The sequence below is a fragment of the Aphis gossypii genome, chromosome X (assembly GCF_020184175.1).
Source record: "Aphis gossypii isolate Hap1 chromosome X, ASM2018417v2, whole genome shotgun sequence".
In the NCBI taxonomy this organism is placed as follows: Eukaryota; Metazoa; Arthropoda; class Insecta; order Hemiptera; family Aphididae; genus Aphis; species Aphis gossypii.
Window position 1 is genome coordinate 16,826,855 of NC_065533.1, and position 22,824 is coordinate 16,849,678.

At 27.7% G+C, this 22,824-nt stretch overlaps 1 protein-coding gene across 4 annotated transcripts in view; it reads right to left on the bottom strand.

The window, feature by feature from the left end:
- Nucleotides 1-22,824, bottom strand: part of LOC114131970 (calcium/calmodulin-dependent protein kinase type 1) — a 327,907-nt gene that overhangs the window by 45,728 nt on the left and 259,355 nt on the right. For all 4 annotated transcript variants that reach the window (XM_027997326.2, XM_027997327.2, XM_027997329.2 and 1 more), the window contains 2 exons: nucleotides 6,971-7,045; nucleotides 3,545-3,683 (listed from right to left, as the gene is read on the bottom strand). In XM_027997326.2, coding sequence (XP_027853127.1) covers nucleotides 3,545-3,683; nucleotides 6,971-7,045 — 214 coding nt within the window. The remainder of the gene's footprint in view (nucleotides 1-3,544; nucleotides 3,684-6,970; nucleotides 7,046-22,824) is intronic.

The following is a 22,824-nucleotide window of genomic DNA, read 5'->3' on the forward strand; positions in this document are numbered from 1 at the left end:
AGTTCATGGATGGTTGCTAAATTACGAAATCTTTGAAATCTTTTTTTTTGTACATCAATTAATGCATTTTTGTGGTATACTAAAAATAAGTCTTAGTCAAAAGTCAGATTTTAATTAAATTTCTCAAAAGAAAACCAACAAAAGCAGAATTTTTCAAGGGATGTTGAAATAAATTAAGCATGAATAAAATTAGCTTTAACAGAGTCGATCGGGCTTTAATCTTTGACAAACAAAATAAAAATAAAAGTGAACTTAATATAAGACAATATAATATATTAAATAACTACTAAAGATTAAATTAATTATAGCAGTATAAATATTTAAAAAAAAGTATTTGAAGAAGATTGATGTCAAAGGGTGTTTAATGTTTACTTATTTACTATGACATTTAATTATAACATTTCAGTGATTTATAAAACATATTAAAAAAGATATTACCAGTAGAAAAAAAAGTACACAGTTTATCCGATATTTTTATTTTTAAATTTTCATCAACAAATTTGAAACGTCATTTCAGCGATGGAAAAGATACGATTGTTCTTCAAACGGGTATAATGCATTCATTAAAATGTTGTACAAATATTTAATGGCTATCAGTTACACTAAAATGCACACTAAAGTAAAAATCAGTGTAAATCTTAATATTAAGTGACTTGACATTTAAATAATTTTAAACATTATATTCGGTGGACGTTATCAGACCAGTCCTAAAGTTTTTCGCCTGGAGGCTCTTAAATCATTATAATATGATATGATAAAAAAAAAAACCAACTAATTGACCAACTAATGTCATAAAGAACTCATGATATCGGGTGTAAATTTAACTTGCGTTTAGTATGAAAATTATAATACTCTGGAAACTATATTAGCTGTACAACGCATTAAACAACGAATAAATTATAATTAAAATATTGAGAATTTAATAATTATATACGTTATAATTATAATCACCGTTCAACTCTGTTATATCATCTCAATACGTCTTGTAATTAAAAATGTCTACGAAGAAATTTTGATATTTTTACTACTTGACATAACTAAAAACATAGCCTATAATATAATTTTACAAGCAAAAGAAACAAAAATAATATTGTGTTATTTAAATTGCACAGAGAAAAATGATTTTAACAACGATTGACCCTAACGCAGAAGTTTCAACGTTCTTAGGTAGCAGTCCACCAATTATTTTTAAGAAAAACATCACGGGCCACATTTTTATTAAAAACATTATGTAATAAAAGATTAAAAATGTGTTAAAAAATACAATATGCTATGCTTAAAATGTGTTCGCATGCCTCTAATGAAGACAATACAGATCACGTTACGGATTCGGTAACTGTACATCATATTACGTCCATTGTCTCTGGACGTTAAAGCTAACCAGGTTCATTGCTATATCGTCTATCATGCATTTTATCTTAATCTGTTTGTCCACTGTTATCATGGTATCATTCACTAACCACGATCTACCGCGAAATTTTCAGAGTTGTGATGAACACAACTTCTTTACACCACACGTCAGACGACGTGGCTGAGAACTCGGCTTAGGTTGCGTTTCAGTTGTATTTGCGATCAATTCGATAGTTACCTCCATTTTCTGATATTGGTTCTACCGTTTAGAGAGTATCCAAAAGCCTCCGTCACTGTTATCAGGTGCATCGTATCGTGTATCGTTATTTTTATTTTGATATTTTGATAAAAATGTTCACTATTGTAACCACTATAATATTATATTGAAAGGATTATTGTTCTTTATGTGTGAGCAGAACAAAGAAGTATCCAAGTTCATGTTGCTGTAGTTATTTTTTTATATTCATACAATATTTTACTTTGTGCATCATTGTAAATCTATTTTATTTAAATCACGTAATTTTTTCAACCTCCTATATTTTATTACCGATGATGTGATTCAACCCACCTGTTTAAAGAAATCCGATAACGGCGCTACACACAGTGAATGGATTTTTAAATATTGATTGTGGTTTAATTTTGCAGCTTTTCTTAACATTTAATTTACTTATAATACATTAAAAACAACGGTTAGACAGGCCATCTAACGTCTTGAATGGTTTTACGATTTTAAAACGGGTTTACGCAATAAGCCATTATTTTTATAATTAATAATAGTAAGTTGATCATAACACAACATGTTCACGTGTTTTTGAAAACGCGCCGAATTGTTATTTTATTTCAAAAAAGTTTTCTATTTAATTTTATTGTTGTTAAATACAAAATTCGTGCAGAAAAGTGTATGATGGGATAAAATTAAAATGTTTTATTCAGTAAAATTTAATTAAAGTTGGGTAGTTAAACTATGCGGGGGCGTCATTATTTCTGGTTTTTCTTTCCAGGATTGCGAACATGGATGAACAGGATGAACGCCCGCGTAGGCTAGACATTTTAACATTTCAACGGGAAGTTTTCTAAAAAAAGCACAATTATTTACCACCACTGCTATATAGGATCTTATTCCAGTGTTAACATAATATATAGAGAGATGTGGATTAACGAAAAAAATTTTTTTGGTAATTTACTAAATTTACAGTAAAATTGGTAAATTTTTATTAAAATTCAATTTATAGTGTACCTGTTGAATTTTTTCCCAATATAATGTAAATACGGCAAGATAAATATAAAATAAAGTATTAGTATTTAATAGCTTTATTAAAAATAATAATTAATAATTATTAATTATAGTAAAATACTAAAATATAAAATAAAAATAATTTTGATCTGTTTAATTAAGATATCTTAATTTGTGGTACAACTTAACGGTCATTATCATTTAAAAAAAAATCCTAGTTTGTATTATAATCCTAATATCTTGATAAAAAATACAAAAACATACAAATAAAGTGGTCACTCAACTGTTTGAGCGGTAAAAAAAATGTAAATTGTAAATTTTTTTTTGTAAATTTACTTTACTGGTAAAATTTTACATGGTAAATTTATAAGACTCGCATCACTAAATATATATTATAATATTATTCCTATAGTCGTCTAGGATGATAATTGCGACGATGATTTTCGATTTGATCAAACTTGAGAAATTAATATTTTACTGTGTGTTTTAAATTAATTTTAAAAAGATAATTACATTTTTATCAAATGTAAACATTTAATAATTGCACAATAGATACCTAGATAAGTCCCACTCTTGTATAAAAATGAGCAATAGGCTAATTTGGAGGATGGATAAATAAGAAAATCTCCACCATCTTTTAGTTTAAGTATACAAAATGTAAATATAATTTGAATTAATTTAATTTATAGTACTTATTGCACCTATTGTACAGTAATAATATGATTAATTTATGTAAAAATGCATGTAACACCAAAATAATAATATGCATCTAAGCTATTATGCTATTAATTTAATTGTATTGTCAATAAATTATTATCATTTCATCAATTATTTTATGACTTCAATTTTAGACAACGTTTATTATTCATATTATATCATGAACTTAGGTTTTTTGATTTTATTATTTATCTCGCACGTTACAATTTAAACTGACCATTAAACTATTTAATGACAACTCACCTTAAGATCTCTGTGCACGACACCTTGTTCGTGCATATAATCCACAGCTCCTAGTACCTGGCGGATCAAATGGGCAGCATCCTTTTCGGTGTATGAACCCTTTTGCACGATGCGATCGAACAACTCGCCTCCAGTCACCCTACGAAAGTACAACAATTTTTAGCTACATTTTAATATGATTATACCTAATGTGTTTTGAATGTAAAAGTTTGGTCTGTGATAAATAAACTTTAGTAAATAATAAAATTTGGTTTGTTCATTTATGTATACATATTAATTTACAGTATATTAAAGGCGTTTTAATTGGATAGCTCATTACTTTATATTGGTTAGATATTGAAAATTTGTTAATTTAGCTTGGGACAAATTGAAATGAATTTAAAAGTAGTAGACGATATTCATATACATCCTCTGTAAACCACATTATGATAATATTAAATTTGAAAAATCTTAATTTAAAATAAAATATAAACCCTTAATGTAACGTGTTAATTTGAGATGAGAAATTTCAGAAGTAAGAAGATACAAAAACCTATGATATTATATTGCCCTCGAGATAGATAAAAGTTAATTGTGAAGTGGTCAAGTCTTCACAAATGTCTCGATGTTTGATAAATGGTTGAAACAAGATTAATCTTTTAATCGATACGAAAAGTACGCGGTAGTTAAGTTCAAGTGTTGTTGGCGAAACTTGAAAAGGTGTGACATTATAGAAGCAATTAATACATTATCGTGAAAAGGCGCACACTGTAATGGCACAACGGAGTTTACGATTGCCAACGGCTGGTGCACGAATTTATAATGAAGTTAAGAAAAACGATGAATCGTGATATTTAAACTTTAAAAGTAGGCTATAAAAAATATAAAATTAAACCAAAATATACTTGCTACTTGTAAATTATTATATAACTGTTAAATTATAAGTGTTTATCAGTACATTGATCATGTTTTAATGTCTCACGTAAATCTTAAAATAATATTTTTTTTTTAATTTATTATTGGAATTTTGTTGTTCTCTCGCTTTGTGTGGTAATAACATTATATTAATATGAAAAAAATGTAAATAATAAATTCGTATTTTGTTAGTACTTGTGTGTTTAAAACTATGAAGTCATACATATTACATTTTTTTTAAACCCACATTATATAATTTTCTAGTTTTAAATCAAATTTCAATAGGTATTCTGATGTTATGCAATTCTGGTCTTGGTTATCACAATAGAAAATACTGAAGAATTATTCTAACGTTTAAAAAATTGATAAAAGTTAAATAATGTCTCACGATATATTATATTATAATAAAATAATTTTTATACATTACATGATGTTATTATTTGTACTAATTAAAATCACAGAACTTAGTAATTTTCTTTTAAAATATTAAAAAAAAAAGTATAATATAACAGATATAATATACTAGGTATACACTACTATAACCTATAACTATAATACAGTTTTTTCTGCAACATAGTACTTTAATTATAGAAAATAATAGTAAATATTGTACAGAAATCAGACCATTTACCGTATCACTTCATAAAATATATTAATATAATCTTACAGTTGACAAAAGGTTATAATAATATTGTAATAATAGTGTAAAGATGAAAAATTTAGATTTTTTCCTGTAATTTATCAAGAAATATGTAGACTAATTCGGTGAAATATGTAAATTTAAGTGTTTTTGGTAACTTAACCATAAGGACAACCACACCAACACCTTTCTTCCTTTACTTCAGAAATGTATTACTATGATAATGTATATAATAAAATAAAAGGGTCAAATTTATGTTGCGGGAACATGATATACGCAGAAAATTGCTCGGTAATGATGTATTTCGATTGTAATGAAGATAAAATAAAATTTAAATATATTTGCAACATCCTTAAAGATGTTATATTAATATATTATTACGATATAAATATTATCTTCGGAAGTCATTTGATTTCAGGGTTTTTGGTAATAAAAATTGACTTGTAAAAAAAAATCGATAAATTTATTATGTTTACACAACTCATCTAAATTAGTGTATTATCATTGCTTTTATTGTTATATGTAGCGAATCGTCAAAGATTCTAGCATGGTTGGTAGATAAGATAATCATAAATTATAGTTTTTAAGTTTCATTTGGTGTTATTTTTTTTTACCTCAAACGATTATTGATTGAGGAAAAAGTATATATGTATACTATGTTTTTGAATAAAAGGGTCATTAAGTAATACCTAGATAATAAGTGGATGTATTCTAATGCCATAAAAAATATGGAGAAAAACATTTATTGACCCATAAATAGATTTTCTGGCTGCAGTATTGTTTAAAAGTACCAACACATTAATTTTTTATTGGTTACTAACTTATGATACGCCGGCGACCACAGTTTAAAACGAAATAAGAATAAATTAAACTTACAAGAGAGGAATGCGAAGAAACGAGCAGACAATAATATAAAATATAATAACGAAGTAGACGGAGACATTTGAAAAATTTAATTGTCCTATGAATGAAACTCTCTCTCGGGATTAGTCACGTACATAAAAACTACTAACACAAAAAAAGGTTTTTAATGAAATTTTTTATCTTAATTTGCAAAATGAATATCGAAGATGTAATAAAGTATGATGAACGGCTAACGATGTTGTATGCCGAATGTGTTTTAGCACGCAATAATCACTATGATAATAATTGATCAAACCAGAATACAATAGTAGCAGTAATAATAATTATAATAATAATAAAAACAACAATAATAGAAATAAAAAATTGTATGGAAGATTCCACTAAATATTGGACACTTGTGGCAAGGACTTTTAAGGTTTTAAACTTTAATTTTTACAGTTATCACAGTATAAATTTTTTCTTTGTTTTTCTAAATTTGTATCATTAGTTCTTTGAACGTCGTATCATGCAACGCGTATAATATAATTTATTATTGATAAATCTTTATATTTATTTTTATTAACATTGTATAGAGTACTACATCTCTACAGTACTAAAATGTAAACCAGAGGTGTGAAATGGCAAGAATCCGACCGACATGAAATTTTCTACCGTCACAAAGGCGCGACACGATTTTTAGATAGCGACCAGTTACTATAAACAATCACCGTCTCGACTGGTAACATTCTCGGTGTCGCACAAATTAACAGAAAGACCCCCAACCATAAGACATATACATGTCAAAAATAGATAAAGATTTATCCTCTGTCTGTCCCCAGACAGACTTTTACTGTTTTTTTTTTTTTTAATTGCATAATTATATTTTAGTAGGCAAATAATTTATATAGTAATTAGAAATATTTGTAATTATACTCGATTGTGGTAAATGATTTTTGTTACGACAAACACATGGTATACAAAATACTTATTTTAGTTTATTACTGTTGCCGACTTTCGAAAAAAAATACGTGAAATATATTATTACTTACAATTCCATGATGAGATACACCTTCGACTTGTCTTCGAACGTTTCCAAAAGTTGCACGATGTTTGGATGAGTGAGCCTGAAAAAAAAAATACAAAGACGTTAGATCAATCGTACATGGTTGTTTATACCGTCGACGACAATGACGTATCATTCGTCTCATTATTTCATATAATCGATGTGAGTGGAATCTTATAAAATGATACATCAAACTCTTATACAAAGCGTTGTCGTGGCATAAAAGTCTGTATAGTCGTGGGCGTGCTAAGAAATGTCAAGTGAGGGAGAAAGAGCTCAGTTCAGCTTCTTAAGTCGGAAAGTGAGGAGCTTCGCTATTACAAGTATAATAAAATGTAATACTGTACAATAACAACAGTATTATATATAGAAATGAATAGGTGATAAAAACGTATAAGAATGTGTATTGTGAACCACAATTCACAAATAAAATCATTTTAACAACATAACAAGTCAAAAATCGATAAATGTGTATTTCGTTATCCGTATATTAATTTATTTGAACTTTGTGATGAATAAAATGAAAGCAAATTCCATGGTACGTGTCCGTTGTAGATCCATCTTGCGTTCGGTAAACGTACGCCGGAAAACACAGTCGATGATTTTTAGTTATTAAAAACGTTGAGTCGTTTTTGTTAAAATCTTAAATTAATATTAATTATAAATAATAGCACTTAATACTAAGATGTTCAGGTACAGTAAGTGATTAGGTACATAAATTAATTATTATGTTTAATTAACATTATTCATTTTTTATGTTTGAAAGAAACAGAAAAATGTGTACTCTGTGATTTATCACATTTCTTGGAATTCGTAAATCGAAACTTTAGGTGTTCAGTTCAAGTTTGAAAGTCGAACCGAAAAATTCGAAATTCTATACTTCATCTGAAATTTAAATTAGTTCGAATTCCCCCTCCCCTAAAAAAAATTGAACATGAACATTTTTCTGATGTTTTTTATTCTACCAATTCGACGAAAAATATATCCAAATTATACTGTTAAAATATTTTTTTAATATTATACAAAAACTAAACTAAATCCATGCTATTTTCTGTACAGCGATTATTTCTTATGTAGAATTTCGTTAAATTTCTGAAGAAGCAATGTTATATATTATTACGTATAAAATCGAGAGCGACCGATATCGTAATTTTTGGAAACTAATATCATTAATACAATTAAACATAGCTGTAGTCGCGCAGTTTTCTACAGTTACACGTGTTTGTAAAAAGAAAAATATATTATATTTCGATATCGTGTGGGGCAATACACAAACTCGCATCATCCGCCCTAGATCTGTAATTTGTGCGTATATATATATATATATGTATGTATAAAAATATGGAAGACGTGCTGTGGCTATGAACCGAGGATAGTAATGCGATATCCAGCCGGAGTCGGGTCGTCTAAAACCAAATGAGATTTTCGATGTACGAGTGTTTCACGAACGTGCCGTAAATCTCGACCGGGCTATATTATATAGTAATAATATACCGCGAGAACATCGGAAACGACCTGTGTAGGTATATATATGGTGTTGTGGGCGCCATCAATTTTCCGCAGCCACCGGAATATCGTTTACCGAAAATAAAAAATATGCGTCACGTTCACGGCGCGTGCGGGTCGAGGGGCAAACGATATCGTCGTGCCTTTTAAACGAGTTGTTATTCGAACTCGTGAACGGCGTATTTAAATCCTCGTGCCATACTTGAAACGGTCGTCTTTCGTATATATATATTATATATATATATATTTATAAGCATATAATAATATACACACTAAAGGTAGTCGTGCCAGTGATAATATATTTTTTATACCAGCACGTGGCCCCCGTCTTATCACGGGGTTCAGATTTTCTCAGGAACATTAAGGCGACGTCGTAAATCCTCTGCTGCAAACGGTATAATATAATATTAGGTACGACTCTACGTTTATTGCGGTTGAAAGTAAATACGATTGTGATATATCATGATAATATTATGTACACGGTTGGCGTACGCGAAACGGCGGAAATCAAGTGAAAACCGAGTGTGTGCCGAATCGTGTAATTCGTAACACAAAGTAACGGCTATTCGACATCGTAGATAATAAAAAAAAAAAAAAAAGTATTCGAAAATAAACTACAAGGAGGGTAGTTTTCCATAGATTTTTTAAGTCTAAATATAAGAGAAACTTGGTATAAGTAGCTGATACGTGGGCGAGCGCTTTGTGTACGTCGGACAGCTCTATAATTTTCGGCATTATCGCTCATTACTGTGTTCACAACGTCGAAACGCAGGGAAATAGTTATAACGATCAGCAGCGGTTCGAATAAGATCTATCGCACTCTCGACGTGACGTATGTGCACATCCATTATCCGTCCTCGTGAAACGGCAATCTGTCGGCAAACTTTCTCAGAGTTATGAGTTATCACTCATCTATATAATATCTATTAACCTATGTCTGAACAGTATATCACTCTGGCTTAACATCAGCATAATACGTCATAATAATGTTTTTATTAATATATAATATTTTAAGTGGAATTTCATCCTTAACGAACGGACCCGCCGGAAACACTATATATAATACATTATTAATTCGTTCAAAAGGTCTAAATGACAGAATAAATCTATTACAACGTAATATTGTTTAAACAAACAGACAATTATCCCAATATAAATTTAATGATTATACTGCAGAAAATAAATGCATTAAGTCGTTATAATGCCGATTAGGTTTGGTTTTATATTCGATCGGCACCTACGTATCCGATTAGTTTTAACGGATTTTAAATTTAAGTATCAAAAACAACGGACGTATAGTACATTAATTAATGTTGTTGCTTAGTAATTATTTCTAATTCATATTTATTCCCGTGATTACAGCAAAATAGTTATTAAATAAGGTTAATAAGTGGTTTGATTCCGATATTCGAAAAAATGTGTAGTGACATACGCGGGTTCTTCTATTCAATTAATTTAATTTTAACTAATAAATGTATACATAATATTATACAATTATTACTGGATTTTATTTATTCTTTATGATTGGGTCATGCAGCATGAGAGTGTTACAATGTTGACAACATTCTAAGAGAACATTTTTATTGCGATCCTACGATATTTATATATTATAGAACGCGAACTACGTAAACTCTGTCAGATACGATCATTTGTGATCGGTTTTTCCTTACCCGTCCCTCCGAAATCAAGGACATAGATATGGCAATTCGAATCAGATTTAATGTAAGGCGATATATATATATATATATATATATATACTATTTATATTGTAACAATTTTTGAAGGCGCAGTTTGATATTTTAAAAGTTTTATCATATTTTGTTACTTTTTTTTTTTAGCGTTTCCGTTTTAATATAAAAATCTACTCGAGGGCGTAGCGTGGGACGACGACCAAAAGTGTTGGGTAGTATTTCATAAAATAATATGTTCATTTTTGTTTTACTAAGCGTTTGACTTTATTAATTATACAGATTGTATTATAATAGTAATATAATATATTAGTTTATTATATTATACATTATGGCGACGGTGTTTCCTCTGAGTGTTCGTCGTGGTAACGGTTAAAATATTATATATTATAATATAATAATATAGCTGTATAATATCATAATTAAGTTCTTTGAAATTCTTCTTTGATGTAATACTGATGACGTTAAAATGTTCGGGCGCTTCACTAACTTTGTTAGATGTATACGTCTATTAGCTATTACTCGTATTATAATCATCGATAGATTTTAAAGCACGTTTTTGTATTTCGCTGTTATTGACTTGTAAAACAACCGCAGAACAATATACTAATAATAATAGTGTTCATTAAAAATATTGTTGACTATAATTATACCCTTTGTCTGAGAGGTTTTTTTTATATTTTAATTTCGCTATATCTAATCGCAAAATATTCTAGTTTTCAAATAATTTGATCTAAGATTTTTTTTCGTTTAAAAAAGTTCTTCAAAAGTTAAGAATAGTTTTGTAGATCATTAATGAAAAAAAAATATTACTATACATTTATCGAATTCTTGTTTGGGTAAGACATATCGAGCACATTTTGGAGATTTTCTGCGAGTTAATTGAAATCCAAGGATGTATTTTCATATTGGTATGTATTTTCGAGCCATTATCTGAATTTAGTAGTTTTTGATACAATGATGATTATTAATGTAAAATGTAAGAAAGTATACACGTATTTAAGTACAAATTTTGATGTGTGGTGGAGAGTAACTATTATAATAAACAATTTTGAAAGGAAAGACTAAAAGGCATTTATTATGAGTTTAAAAAAAAAGCTTCATACGCATAATTTCTACCTATTCCTCACGTCTAAATAATTAATATTTGTTTATAATTAAATTTAAATGTATATAAGAGTCTATAAGTATATGTGTTTTATTTTAATTTGAATGCCGAGGACTTATCTTTGTTTCAGATGCGAGTCTTGAATATCACACGTATCCTATATTAATATTGTATATTTAATCATAATACGTTTGTTATATTTTTGCATACTATGAGTTATTTTATACACACAAAAGATATATTATTATTAAACGCAAATAACTTAACGTTTATCATAACTGCGTTCGCAAAACATATATTTATAATATATCATATATGTCGAGCAAGCACATGCAAACAGTTAAACGATTTTGATAGGTACTAATGAAAATAAATCCAAAAATAATATGACTTTTAAATGATTGAATGTGGATACAATATAAAATCATATCTTGTGATTATTTTTATATTTCTACGACGTGACTAAAGTGGTACAGCCGTAGTAAACATATCGATTGTTCGATATATCCAGTAATCATATGCATCAATTTGGTAAATTAAATTAATTTTAAACTTGAAAGTATAGTTCTGGAGTCCAATAACATTGATAAAGGTCGATATATATTCAAATACAGAAACAATGAACATTTACATAGTTTTGGGAAAATGTCAAAAGTCAAAAAGGCCACTACAAGTCATATCATATTATAATATATCAATTCCATGTTTGAAATTTAGAAAACGACAGAATGTAACCTCCTTTTTTTATGATTTTCGACGTACCAAAAAAAGGTTTTATAATCCGTGATTCCATAAGTTATTATAGGGTAGTAAGATAACAACATATTTGTTAATTATTTTATTCTATAGAGTCTGAAAAAATGGTACGCATCACATGATATTGATGTAGGTATGATACAAGGCCATAGCGTTGAGTTTGTTCTGATATCAAAGATTAACTTAAAACCAAAAAAAAAAATGATAATAATTATAGAAATTCAGTTGAAATATGATTTCAAAAATCGAATTAGTATTGAAAATAATTGAAGACAAGAGGCATTAGCTTATTTTAGGTATGTAATGGTATTAGGGAAGTCGTAAAAATATATGATACCAAATAACTGTTTTGTTGCTAATATTTTAATAGATTAGTTTTTAACGCTCATGCAGCTGTTGGTATGGCACATATGCTTTTAGCAAACAAAAATCGTAAAAGAAACTATATTTACGATCCATAACGGGGACCGTGAAGAGTAATTATTATTTATTACCTACAATATTATCGGCGGTCGGTTGTTCAAGTTTATTATAGAAGGGCCAGCAAGGCTTAAATAAATTGGTCCGCTTAAAGTATTTTATTACTTTTAGTTTTATCACACATTTTATCTGATAATAACATGATTGTATGGGTTTCCGTGTTTTACGTATGCATTCTAATCGGTTTCGTGAAAATTTTAATGTCATAACAATATTAATATATCCTGCAGTGATGTGCAATTTATAAAAAAACTTCTAAAAATACATACATAAATTATTGCTTTTCCACTTATATCTAAGTGAAGAGAATTTTTAAACACGAAATTATCGCATAATATGGTTTATCGTTTTATTAGGTTGAAATGCAGTAAGTGATAATTTCGGCTGCCAAAACGAGATTATGTAATATTTTTTTAAATATCACCGGACACATTAACAAATATAAGTAGTAAATAATATATCCTAAAAATAAAAACAGTATATGTTGTATAGCTACTGCAGATTATTTGTTTAGTTGATTTATTTAGTTATAATTATATGAATATTTTAATAATTATTTATAAAGCTTTAAACGAAATTAAAAATCGGGGAAAAAATGTAAGAGATATTACGTTTAAATAATATTCAAATAAACTCTGTGTCAAAATTATAAATAAAAAAGGTATTTATATCATATAAAGTAAGCATACAGTAAATAAAGTATACCTATCAAGCAACAACATTTAAAATAAGTTAACATTATTTTTTGTATTAATTTAATTAACCGGTAATGAAACATATTCATACAATTAAAATGTACTCTGCATTCAAATCTGTTTCATTCTCTTGTATAAGTTAAAATTTATAGAGTCAAACAATAATTAATGTAATTGCTATTGATCAGCATGGTTGAGTAGGAGGAACTATATATTTATGATTTTGAAGTACCATACACATCGATTTACGATTCATAATAATAATAACACAATAAACTTTTTATTAATTATACATTTGAATAATAGGTCAAATATAGTTTTTAAATGATAAAGTAGAACTCAGTGCTGTGCTTTGTTGGAGTCTGTTTAATCATAGGTACAATCGACTAAACGAGAACAGAACTAATAGTTCAAGGAGATTGAAAAATAATTGAATTATCGACGACTTTGAGTCAACCATAATAAGCGTCAGACTATATTAGATTTAATACATCGGGATTTGAACATAAACTAGTTTATTTTTATTTTATAGCATTTCCGAACATTACCTTTATACTGTTACAAACATCGATTTATATATCAAAGAGTTGACATTTTTAAAAGGACATAATACCCAATATATTTTGATTTTTTCAATTGTTTTATATTTATGTTTTATACAATTTTATGGCATTTTTGATGTATTTTGAAAATTAAGGAAAACAATTCTTTAATAGACAATATAGATTTATTATTTAAAAAAATATTGTTAGAAGTATCTAAGAAAACATTTTCATGATTTTGCATCCTAAAATAAACTTGGGGATTCTCTTTGTTTTGTTTTTATTAAATTGCAATATTCACAGTTAATGTATTTTGAGATGATCAGTAGAAATTTAAAAATATATATAATAATAATAATAATATAATATTAATCATGTTTTATGTTAATTATGCTATTTTAATAATTGTGAAACATTATAGGCATAATAATTGAATACTAAATAAATGTTAATGATAAAATACAATACAATAGGTATAAGCAATCTACTTGTTTTGAATAAGCTAATTTGTTTTTTGATGATGTTATTAATATTCATTTAGAAATGCAAATAATTTCTTGACTTGGTCTAATTAGACTATAGTCATGCCAGTAAGAGCAGTAAGAATAATACTTTTTTCATATGAAGGAATCAAGTGTTTCGGTTAATAAATATTACCTAAAAGTCGTCTGTGTTGTTACTGTCAAAACTTTTTGGCACGGAGTTAATTTACACCAATCCCCATGAGAAAGCGGCTTCTATCGCACGGACTAGGGAATAGAATTTGAAAGAAAGTAAAATACAATAAGTAGTATTACATTCTTATCCACATAACGTGAGCGACCTAAACAACATAAAGTTTGCATTTGGATGTAAATGTTTCATGAACCAGTAAATACATAAGTTTAGATAGTTGAAGGGTATAGGAAGTTGTACTCCAATGAAATTGTAATCCATCAGTTTGGTTAGATTTAGGACTTGGAAAGTGAATAGATTGAATTTCGACAAGTGAGATTGAATTATTGGTTCATTTGATTTGTTTAAGTAAAAAAAGACAAATGTCCAAATTACGTATCTTATCTTAAAAAGACCCGCCTAAAATTCATGGAATAAAACTTAAAATGTTGAGTTTCTATAACAATTATCAGTTAAAAGTTTAAAAAATATATAGAAAGAGATATTTTACTTACAGTTTATCCTAAGATTATTTTAAAAAGTAATAAAAATTACATTTTTATATAGTTATAAATTTCGATATCTATTTGCTCGTAAAAATAGATAAAAATAATAAAAATTATAAGATAAAAATAAAAAAAAAGTGCAGAAATTGATTGAAAAATAAGCAAACATACTTAGGTGATAAAAAACTGTTTTAAAATATTTCTATAAAAATTATGTCTAAAAATTAAGAATTTTAGTTTTTTGAGTTTAAAACACAACATATAAATTAATTTATAACTATATGACGTATAATGAAGTAAAAATTAAAAGTATTCATTTTGTACTATTATAAAAGCTGTATAGCTTATATTATGGTCAATATGATGCCTACAGCATGAAATATGGACGAAGCTTGGACTGTTCTTTAACTTTTACGCATGAATCGATTCTGTACTAACCGTACACAATAGTCTTAACCCAAACTTGAGCTTATTTCATTTGTCAGAAAATGATCGTAATCCGCGTAGGACGAATCAGAGATATCGGGCGGGTAATACGTTTATCAATTTAGTGCTCAACTTATCTATAAATATAAGAATATTCCCCGTCCGATACCGATACAGTCTATTATGTCCTATCGGGTTATACGTCTTATTGTATATTATGTTAGAACCATGCGGTTAATTATTGAAATTAATTTGGCCTCACTGTGGGCTAAAAACTAAACTTTATTATTTGGTCCAATTACATAAGTTTAAGTAGCCAAAGCAGACGTAGAGATTTACATTAAAATCATATAATATATGTATACATTTATCCCATCAAAGACTTCGAAACGTCTAAGCTTAGAATTGTCTAGGATTGCCATTGTTATTATATTATAAACTGCAATTCTAGAGTAAAATATGGCGATTTGACGAGCAATAAACTTCTTTAGGAAATTATTTTTAAATTGCTTTTCTTATGAAACAAATGAAAAATTAAAACTAATTTATATTCAATAATAAAATATATAGGTTTATCCGCCGAGTATGCTCACTCTTTTTTTTCTTCAATAATATGGTTTGGTCTTTGCATTTTTTAAATAAAATTAAAGATCGTATTTTTAAATTGTTGAGATTTACTTACTATACTTCTTACTTATGGAGTTAATACTGTGGAAAGTATAAACTTATATTTTTCAAACCACCCTCTTCAGTTGTAAATTATTAAGCAGTATTTTTGAATGTTTTGTCCCGTCAAAATCAAAATTCAGACGAGTAGTATTTTAATTATTTAACTTGGTGTACAAAGAATACGTTCAAAGAGTTACGCATATTTATTAATATAATGACGTGTTCGTTTTCAAGAACATTCAGCTATTCTATATAAGTCCTTTCCATTTTTCAAACTGAAAAATTAATTTAAAAACTGTAATTCAATTTCTTTATATCATTATCCTCTTTTGATTTTATAATGATGTAACTCTAAAATCACACAAGAAGCAGTAATAACAACTACATATCTGCGTTTACATATTTCAATAGATTTTTTCTGTACGGGACATAACTAATAATATACACCGATTGATGACCCTAAACGAAAGTTGAAAAATAATAAAAGATACGTTAAATCAAAAAATAAATGAATAAAGTAATGTTGCATCGAATTTAATACATGCATAATAATTATTATAAAATATGATTATTTAAAATTTTTTTTTCGTTTTTCACTCATTTTTATACAAATGCGATACTGTCCGACGGGCAACCAAAGTATTGTCTTAATGGTGTTCAAATGAAACATATACATACATTTTTATCTTTATTATGAACATTTGGACAAAAACTTTGATCGTTTATTAAATATACTCGTACATAATGTTAATATTATGACCTAAAACAGATAAGATTATGCAGCGTATTGATTATATTTTCCGACATAATTTACACATATAAGTATACATCCGGCTTGTACTTACACTTTTTGTTAATATTAACCGTCATTATAATAAGCAACTACTATAATTTAAATTGGTAATAATGCCAAAAAAACACAACAACAAACAAACAATGAAATGACATGGAACCACTAAACTAGGTACTTATAAAATACTTCGCAAATAAACAAATAGATATTTTAATTTCTCTTACGGCAATAATCAGAATAATATACGTACACGGAAGTTGTTTTGTATAAATATTTATCATTCTTTTAAAAACGCCAATTTAGTAAAGTCAGTAAGTTGGCTAAAGATTTTTTTAGTTTGTGGTCGACAAGTTTGAATAAATTAAGTAAAACACATAATGTGTTTACTTTTACGTGTGCAGACTGCACTGTAGAGTTACAGACTTCATAATATACACCATGAAACATGTTTTCTTATTAGTTTATTTCAATGAACTCTCACTTTCAAGTTTTAATTTTTTTATTTAACTAAATGTTTATCAAATAGCATTTTGTTTTTATTTTTTAATATTTTACAGTAAAAACTATATTTTTTAAATTAAAAAACTTAAGTTTATTTAAGTTTATCCTAAGTTGATCACTTTATTTCAGAATCTCACGTAAGTGTATTGCAACATATAGTCAAATACCGAAAAAAAATCATTTTCCAAATAACTAATTTTTTACCAAACCGCAAATTTGGCCATTAGTGAATCAAGTCACAATATATAATATTATGGTGTGTGTGCATTATATAAAATTCGAGTTGACGTTTTTGATAACACTTTTTTGTACCATAATTTGAATTGAAAATAACTGAGATCAATACGGACTGTAGCAAATATTCTCCTTTTAGATAAAAGAAATATAAAATAAAATTTTTATAATTTAACACGATTTCTGAAAATTTGAAAATTTAGAGCCGAGCCCTTTAAAATATTAAAGTTAAAAGTTAAAATTTAAAAATTAAATGTTTATGTTACATTATTGTATTCAATAATAAATATTTTTTCGCTTCGATATTTTCCAATTAATATGAACCCTGTGAATATTTTGAAAGGTTTAGTCCAGAATAAAAAAAAGTAGTAAGCGAGTTTCGATTCAACCTTGAAAATCAGTGTTTCTAAAAAAAACTACAAAATATTAATATCTATTTTGTAGGTAAAACACTGCTGTGGTCAAACGTAACAGCTAATATAAGTATCTTATCGTATAAATTTACTACTCAGTCAACCAATAACAATATTGATCCACTTTAGTGACCCACATGTATTTTAATAGTGACATTTTCGCAATTGATATATTATTTTTAAGTTTTTAACTGACAGTTTTTCGTATTTATTACGGTTTTAGCTATAGTGTTAATCTAAACTAGCGGTTCCCAACCTGTGGTTCGTGACATAATCTCAAGGGGTACGCGAAAAAATTATTTTTTCGTTATTTATATTCTAAATTGATTTTTGGGGTACGTGGAATAGTGGTGAATAGAGAGGTCTAGGGGTACGTGAATGAAAAAAGGTTGAGAATCGCTGATCTAAACAATCGACGATGTCGACGAGGTATATATTTATAACATTTGAACGACCTTTAAAGTCCTTCGCAGTAATCTATAATTTATCTACCAAGTATACTATATAGCTATCAAAACATGGCCAATCACCCCGAAATTATAGCGCTAATAAAATATCCAAACCGTCGACCACATAGTTGGCGTCCAATAAGGTCAACCCACAAACTTACATCTCTGTACTTACACCACATGACCATCTCCGCGTAGTGTATATAATATATACCATTGTTTTAGTATACAAATCAACATTTTAAATTTCTACGCCACGACCTGCAACGACGGTCGACCTATATCGTCGACTACCCCCGTCTAAGCCGGGCTCGAGGTATGCGTACGAATATTATACATTTCGATTCTCGCGTTTTATAACATTACCGTAAAACGTTTTTCGTTTGTCGGTATTGAAAATTGCTTGTAATATTATCGTAACACCTGCAGCTGGTAAAACGTACGTTTCAGAGAGCCAAACAAAATTATTCAAAACGTCTTTTGTACACGCGTTCGAAATGTATTCGTAATGGCGTTTCGGAGCAGTTTATTCGTATGATTACACCATATCCGTGGGTCCGAAGTTATACCCTACTACTCTGAAACGTTATGCTATTATGGTAATCATCCATGATATTGTTATGCGCTACGTTTCTGGTACTACTACGGAAATTACATATTTCATATTATTGTGTAGGTATATGAAAATGCACTTGTATACGTCATTTGAAATATAGTAATAGGTATAATATATATTATATACGTATATAAGACAAAATGGCGGAAAATCGTGTTTCTCGTTTTCTTTTCTTTTAATATACATAGTGAATAATATTTGTTGTATAGGTTACACGGAAGGAAAAAAAGTGAAAACGTGGTGGCACACACTGCGTGTGTACTTGTACCTAGTGTTTTTTACTTAAATAATTACACGAGATATTTCAACCGGACAACTTTAGATTGAAATTGGTTTTTTTTTAAGGAAGATATAGAGCATGCTAGGATTCGCATTCAATTTGTATTCGGTAAAATAATGTGTTCCCGCCATATAAAATATATACAAGTTTTATTGTGCGCGCAATCGCACACCGAAATAATGAAAGTTTTGATAATTTGTCTAGTTTTTCTATCTTTTTCATAAATTCGCGTTTTAACCTTTGGTCATCCAACCGACTAATTATTAATTTATTAATCAAGTGAAACTCACTATGTGTATACGTATGTGTGCATATTGTACAGAGTGTATGAAACAGAACTAACCGATAGATGTAATTAACGGATTGTTTATACTAAAACAACCAAAAACATTTTGTAGTATTCAAATTTTTTTCTTTGGTTTCTTTATAATTATTATTAATTATACACAAAATAACTCAGGTACCTATTTAAAAATGTTGTGAAAACAATAATATAGTATTCCGGTAATATTGTAATTTTTATCTTGAAAAGAGGAAATTACTCAATTTATTACATTTAAGTATAATATTTAGAGAGAGGAAAGAATAATCTAGATATACTATCTAGATGATTAACTATTACTTGGTGGTCTGATCATTTTAAGTTAAATATTTTAAACTAAAACTAATTTTATACTCGTTCGAAATTCAATTTGTATGTTTATTAAAAATACTTCAAAAGCGTTTCCACTCAAATGAATATAAAAATGTATTTTGTCTCCAAAAAAAAAAAAAAAAATTAAAACATAAAAATAGTAAAGAGATATTATTTTACGATGAGTACCTAATCGGATTTAATTGAAATTTATGAGAAAAAATGTTTGTTCAAAACCAAAAGTCAAACGTTTAAAATATGCTCAATTTTGTGATACTCTGATAAGTTTGAAGCCCTCGGGTAATTACAAAATACGAATATTATAAAATGATATTAATAATATTTTTATTTATACAACCTAAAAGAGGAATAATACACCCGAATAGTAATATCTGTCACGAAAAAACAACGCCGTCCGAGGCCGATAGTGTTCAATTTCTATCTCAATATACTACGTGTACTGTACGTAGTCGTCATAATAATATTGTCTCGTATATCCTACAATAATACAGCCAACTGTTATTATCATATTTTATACACATTTCTGTATTCCTTCGGTTCTTGCTGTTTGTATATATATTTTTTTTTCGATTCGGTAGTATTTTATTATATATTTATATTTCGGAGACTGCGTGCGCTCGGTTATGAAATTCGAATCACGCGACTTTGCCACCGATCTAAATGTTACGTACAGTTTTCGTATTTCTTCTATCTGAAAACTTCATCATTATTTCAGTGTTTGTTATTTGTGTTTGTATAATAAATAATAATATATCGATTTTATTTGTGAACCTTAGCAAATTGTAAATAAATGCAACCGGTAAGTTATGCGTATACCTGCTATAAATTGTTATTATAGTATTTATTTTTTGTTCGTTTACTGATCGTATTGAATATATATTTATTTATTTATTCATTACACGACAATGTATGAAGAAATTATTTGATATTGAATATGATTTGAACAAATATAAGTTTTAAATAATATACGCGCACTTACTACATTATAATTTATATTATGCCTAAAAATGGAATATTTTCCTGAAAGAACAATATGTACCTTTTGAAAAATATATTTAGTACAGCCAGTACAGGGAATAATAATTTGGGTGAATATTTAAGAATTTATTACTATGTATATCACGAGTATGATTCCGGTCTTGCACTACGAATAACGAATAACTCAAAAAATATATAATAGTATACAAAATAAATATTATACCTATATATATATTATTATGACAATGATGCGGTTTAAAATATTGGTTGAAACAATGACGTGCGTTATTCGAGGTCCTTATTTATTTTAAAAGCCAGCAAGATAGTAAGTGCAACTTTTTATTGTTCCAGGAAAAGCTACTTATGCATATAATATAAAAACAACTATCAAGTACCTCTATTGTTTCAAGACACACAGCGGTTTTACATTGCTCTTTTTTATATAAAAATTTCAATATTTATGTTTATCGTGTTATGGCCATTGAAAGCGTTTACATCGCATAAAGGAATATTAATAAAATAGCATTGGTAACTATGTACTTAATTCGACTGAGTATGACACTGCATAGAGATGCTAAAGATAAATTCGTAATTTAAAGTGTCATTTAGAACTTAAAGGTGCATTCAATACAATTCGGAAATTTTTTATTTAATAGTGGTTTAAATAGAACCTGCATTTGACAAAGAATTAAGAGTTAAAACTAATGTAAAAAGTTTCTATCGATATGATAAAACAAATCGGTGATATACAAAAAGTACTATTTTATATTCAATGTATCATCAATACAATAATAAACATTATTAAATTAATTATAGATAACGAAAAATTCAATAAATAATAATAGTCTTATAATATACCTATTGGCTCATATCGTAACAATCGTCGTATTTAAAAATATATTAACAACCATACGATTCTATTAATAAATATAATTATTATTAATTACTATTATTAATAATAGAATTTGGTATTTTTGGTTTTCAACGAGGATTTTTAACATTGAGTACTTTTTTTACGTTACGATTTGTTAGACCAAAACATTATCTTAAATTTAACATTTTTATTGATTGTTATACTTGATAATTAAAAATTATTTAATATGAAAGAAGATTACAGAAGATTAAGTTTAAAATATTGTTCAACAATTCGATATTTTGACATTTTAATTCTGAGCCTACGTGTCATCTAACCTTAAGTTGGCCTTTATTCAGGTCACAAGGAGCTGTAGATAGTAAATGGCTTATAGTAAAATGTAGCGATAATTGGATGAAAAAAAAATGGCAAGTGTGAGATTGAAACATCAACAAGTTAGTTACCTACACTCACACAATATTGACAATATTGATTTGTAAACAATGGGTCACCACGGTCTTATAAATTTAATCTCGATGCAATTTTATTGGATCGATGCGAGAGAGTTGTTTATGAGAAATGTGACCGTGTTAAGTGTACGAATAATGTTTTAAAATATTATTATACGGACTAAAATATTTTGAAATTATTTACTTGAGTTCTATTTATTTTTCTTATTCATTCTACGGTTGTTTTAAGTTTTGAATTCTATCAAGACAAACTTTAATATAAAACGTAATCGACCTCTTAAAAGTATAGATAATTGCATCTAATAAGCTTGATTCCTGGTCTTCATCGTGATCACGTTAAAGTTTTTGGGTTTTGATTGCCATTACTTCAAAGTAAGAAACTATAGAAAAAAATCCATTAAGACAAAACATTAACTGCATTAAGTTATTTTATTGCACATTTTTAACACTCGTTTTGATGGGAAACAATTATTGCAACTTTACTGTAAGTTGTAAAGATAGCAATTTAACCGTGGAAGTGTTCATACAATTTAGATACTATAATCATTTTTTTAAATCTTTTAAAGGG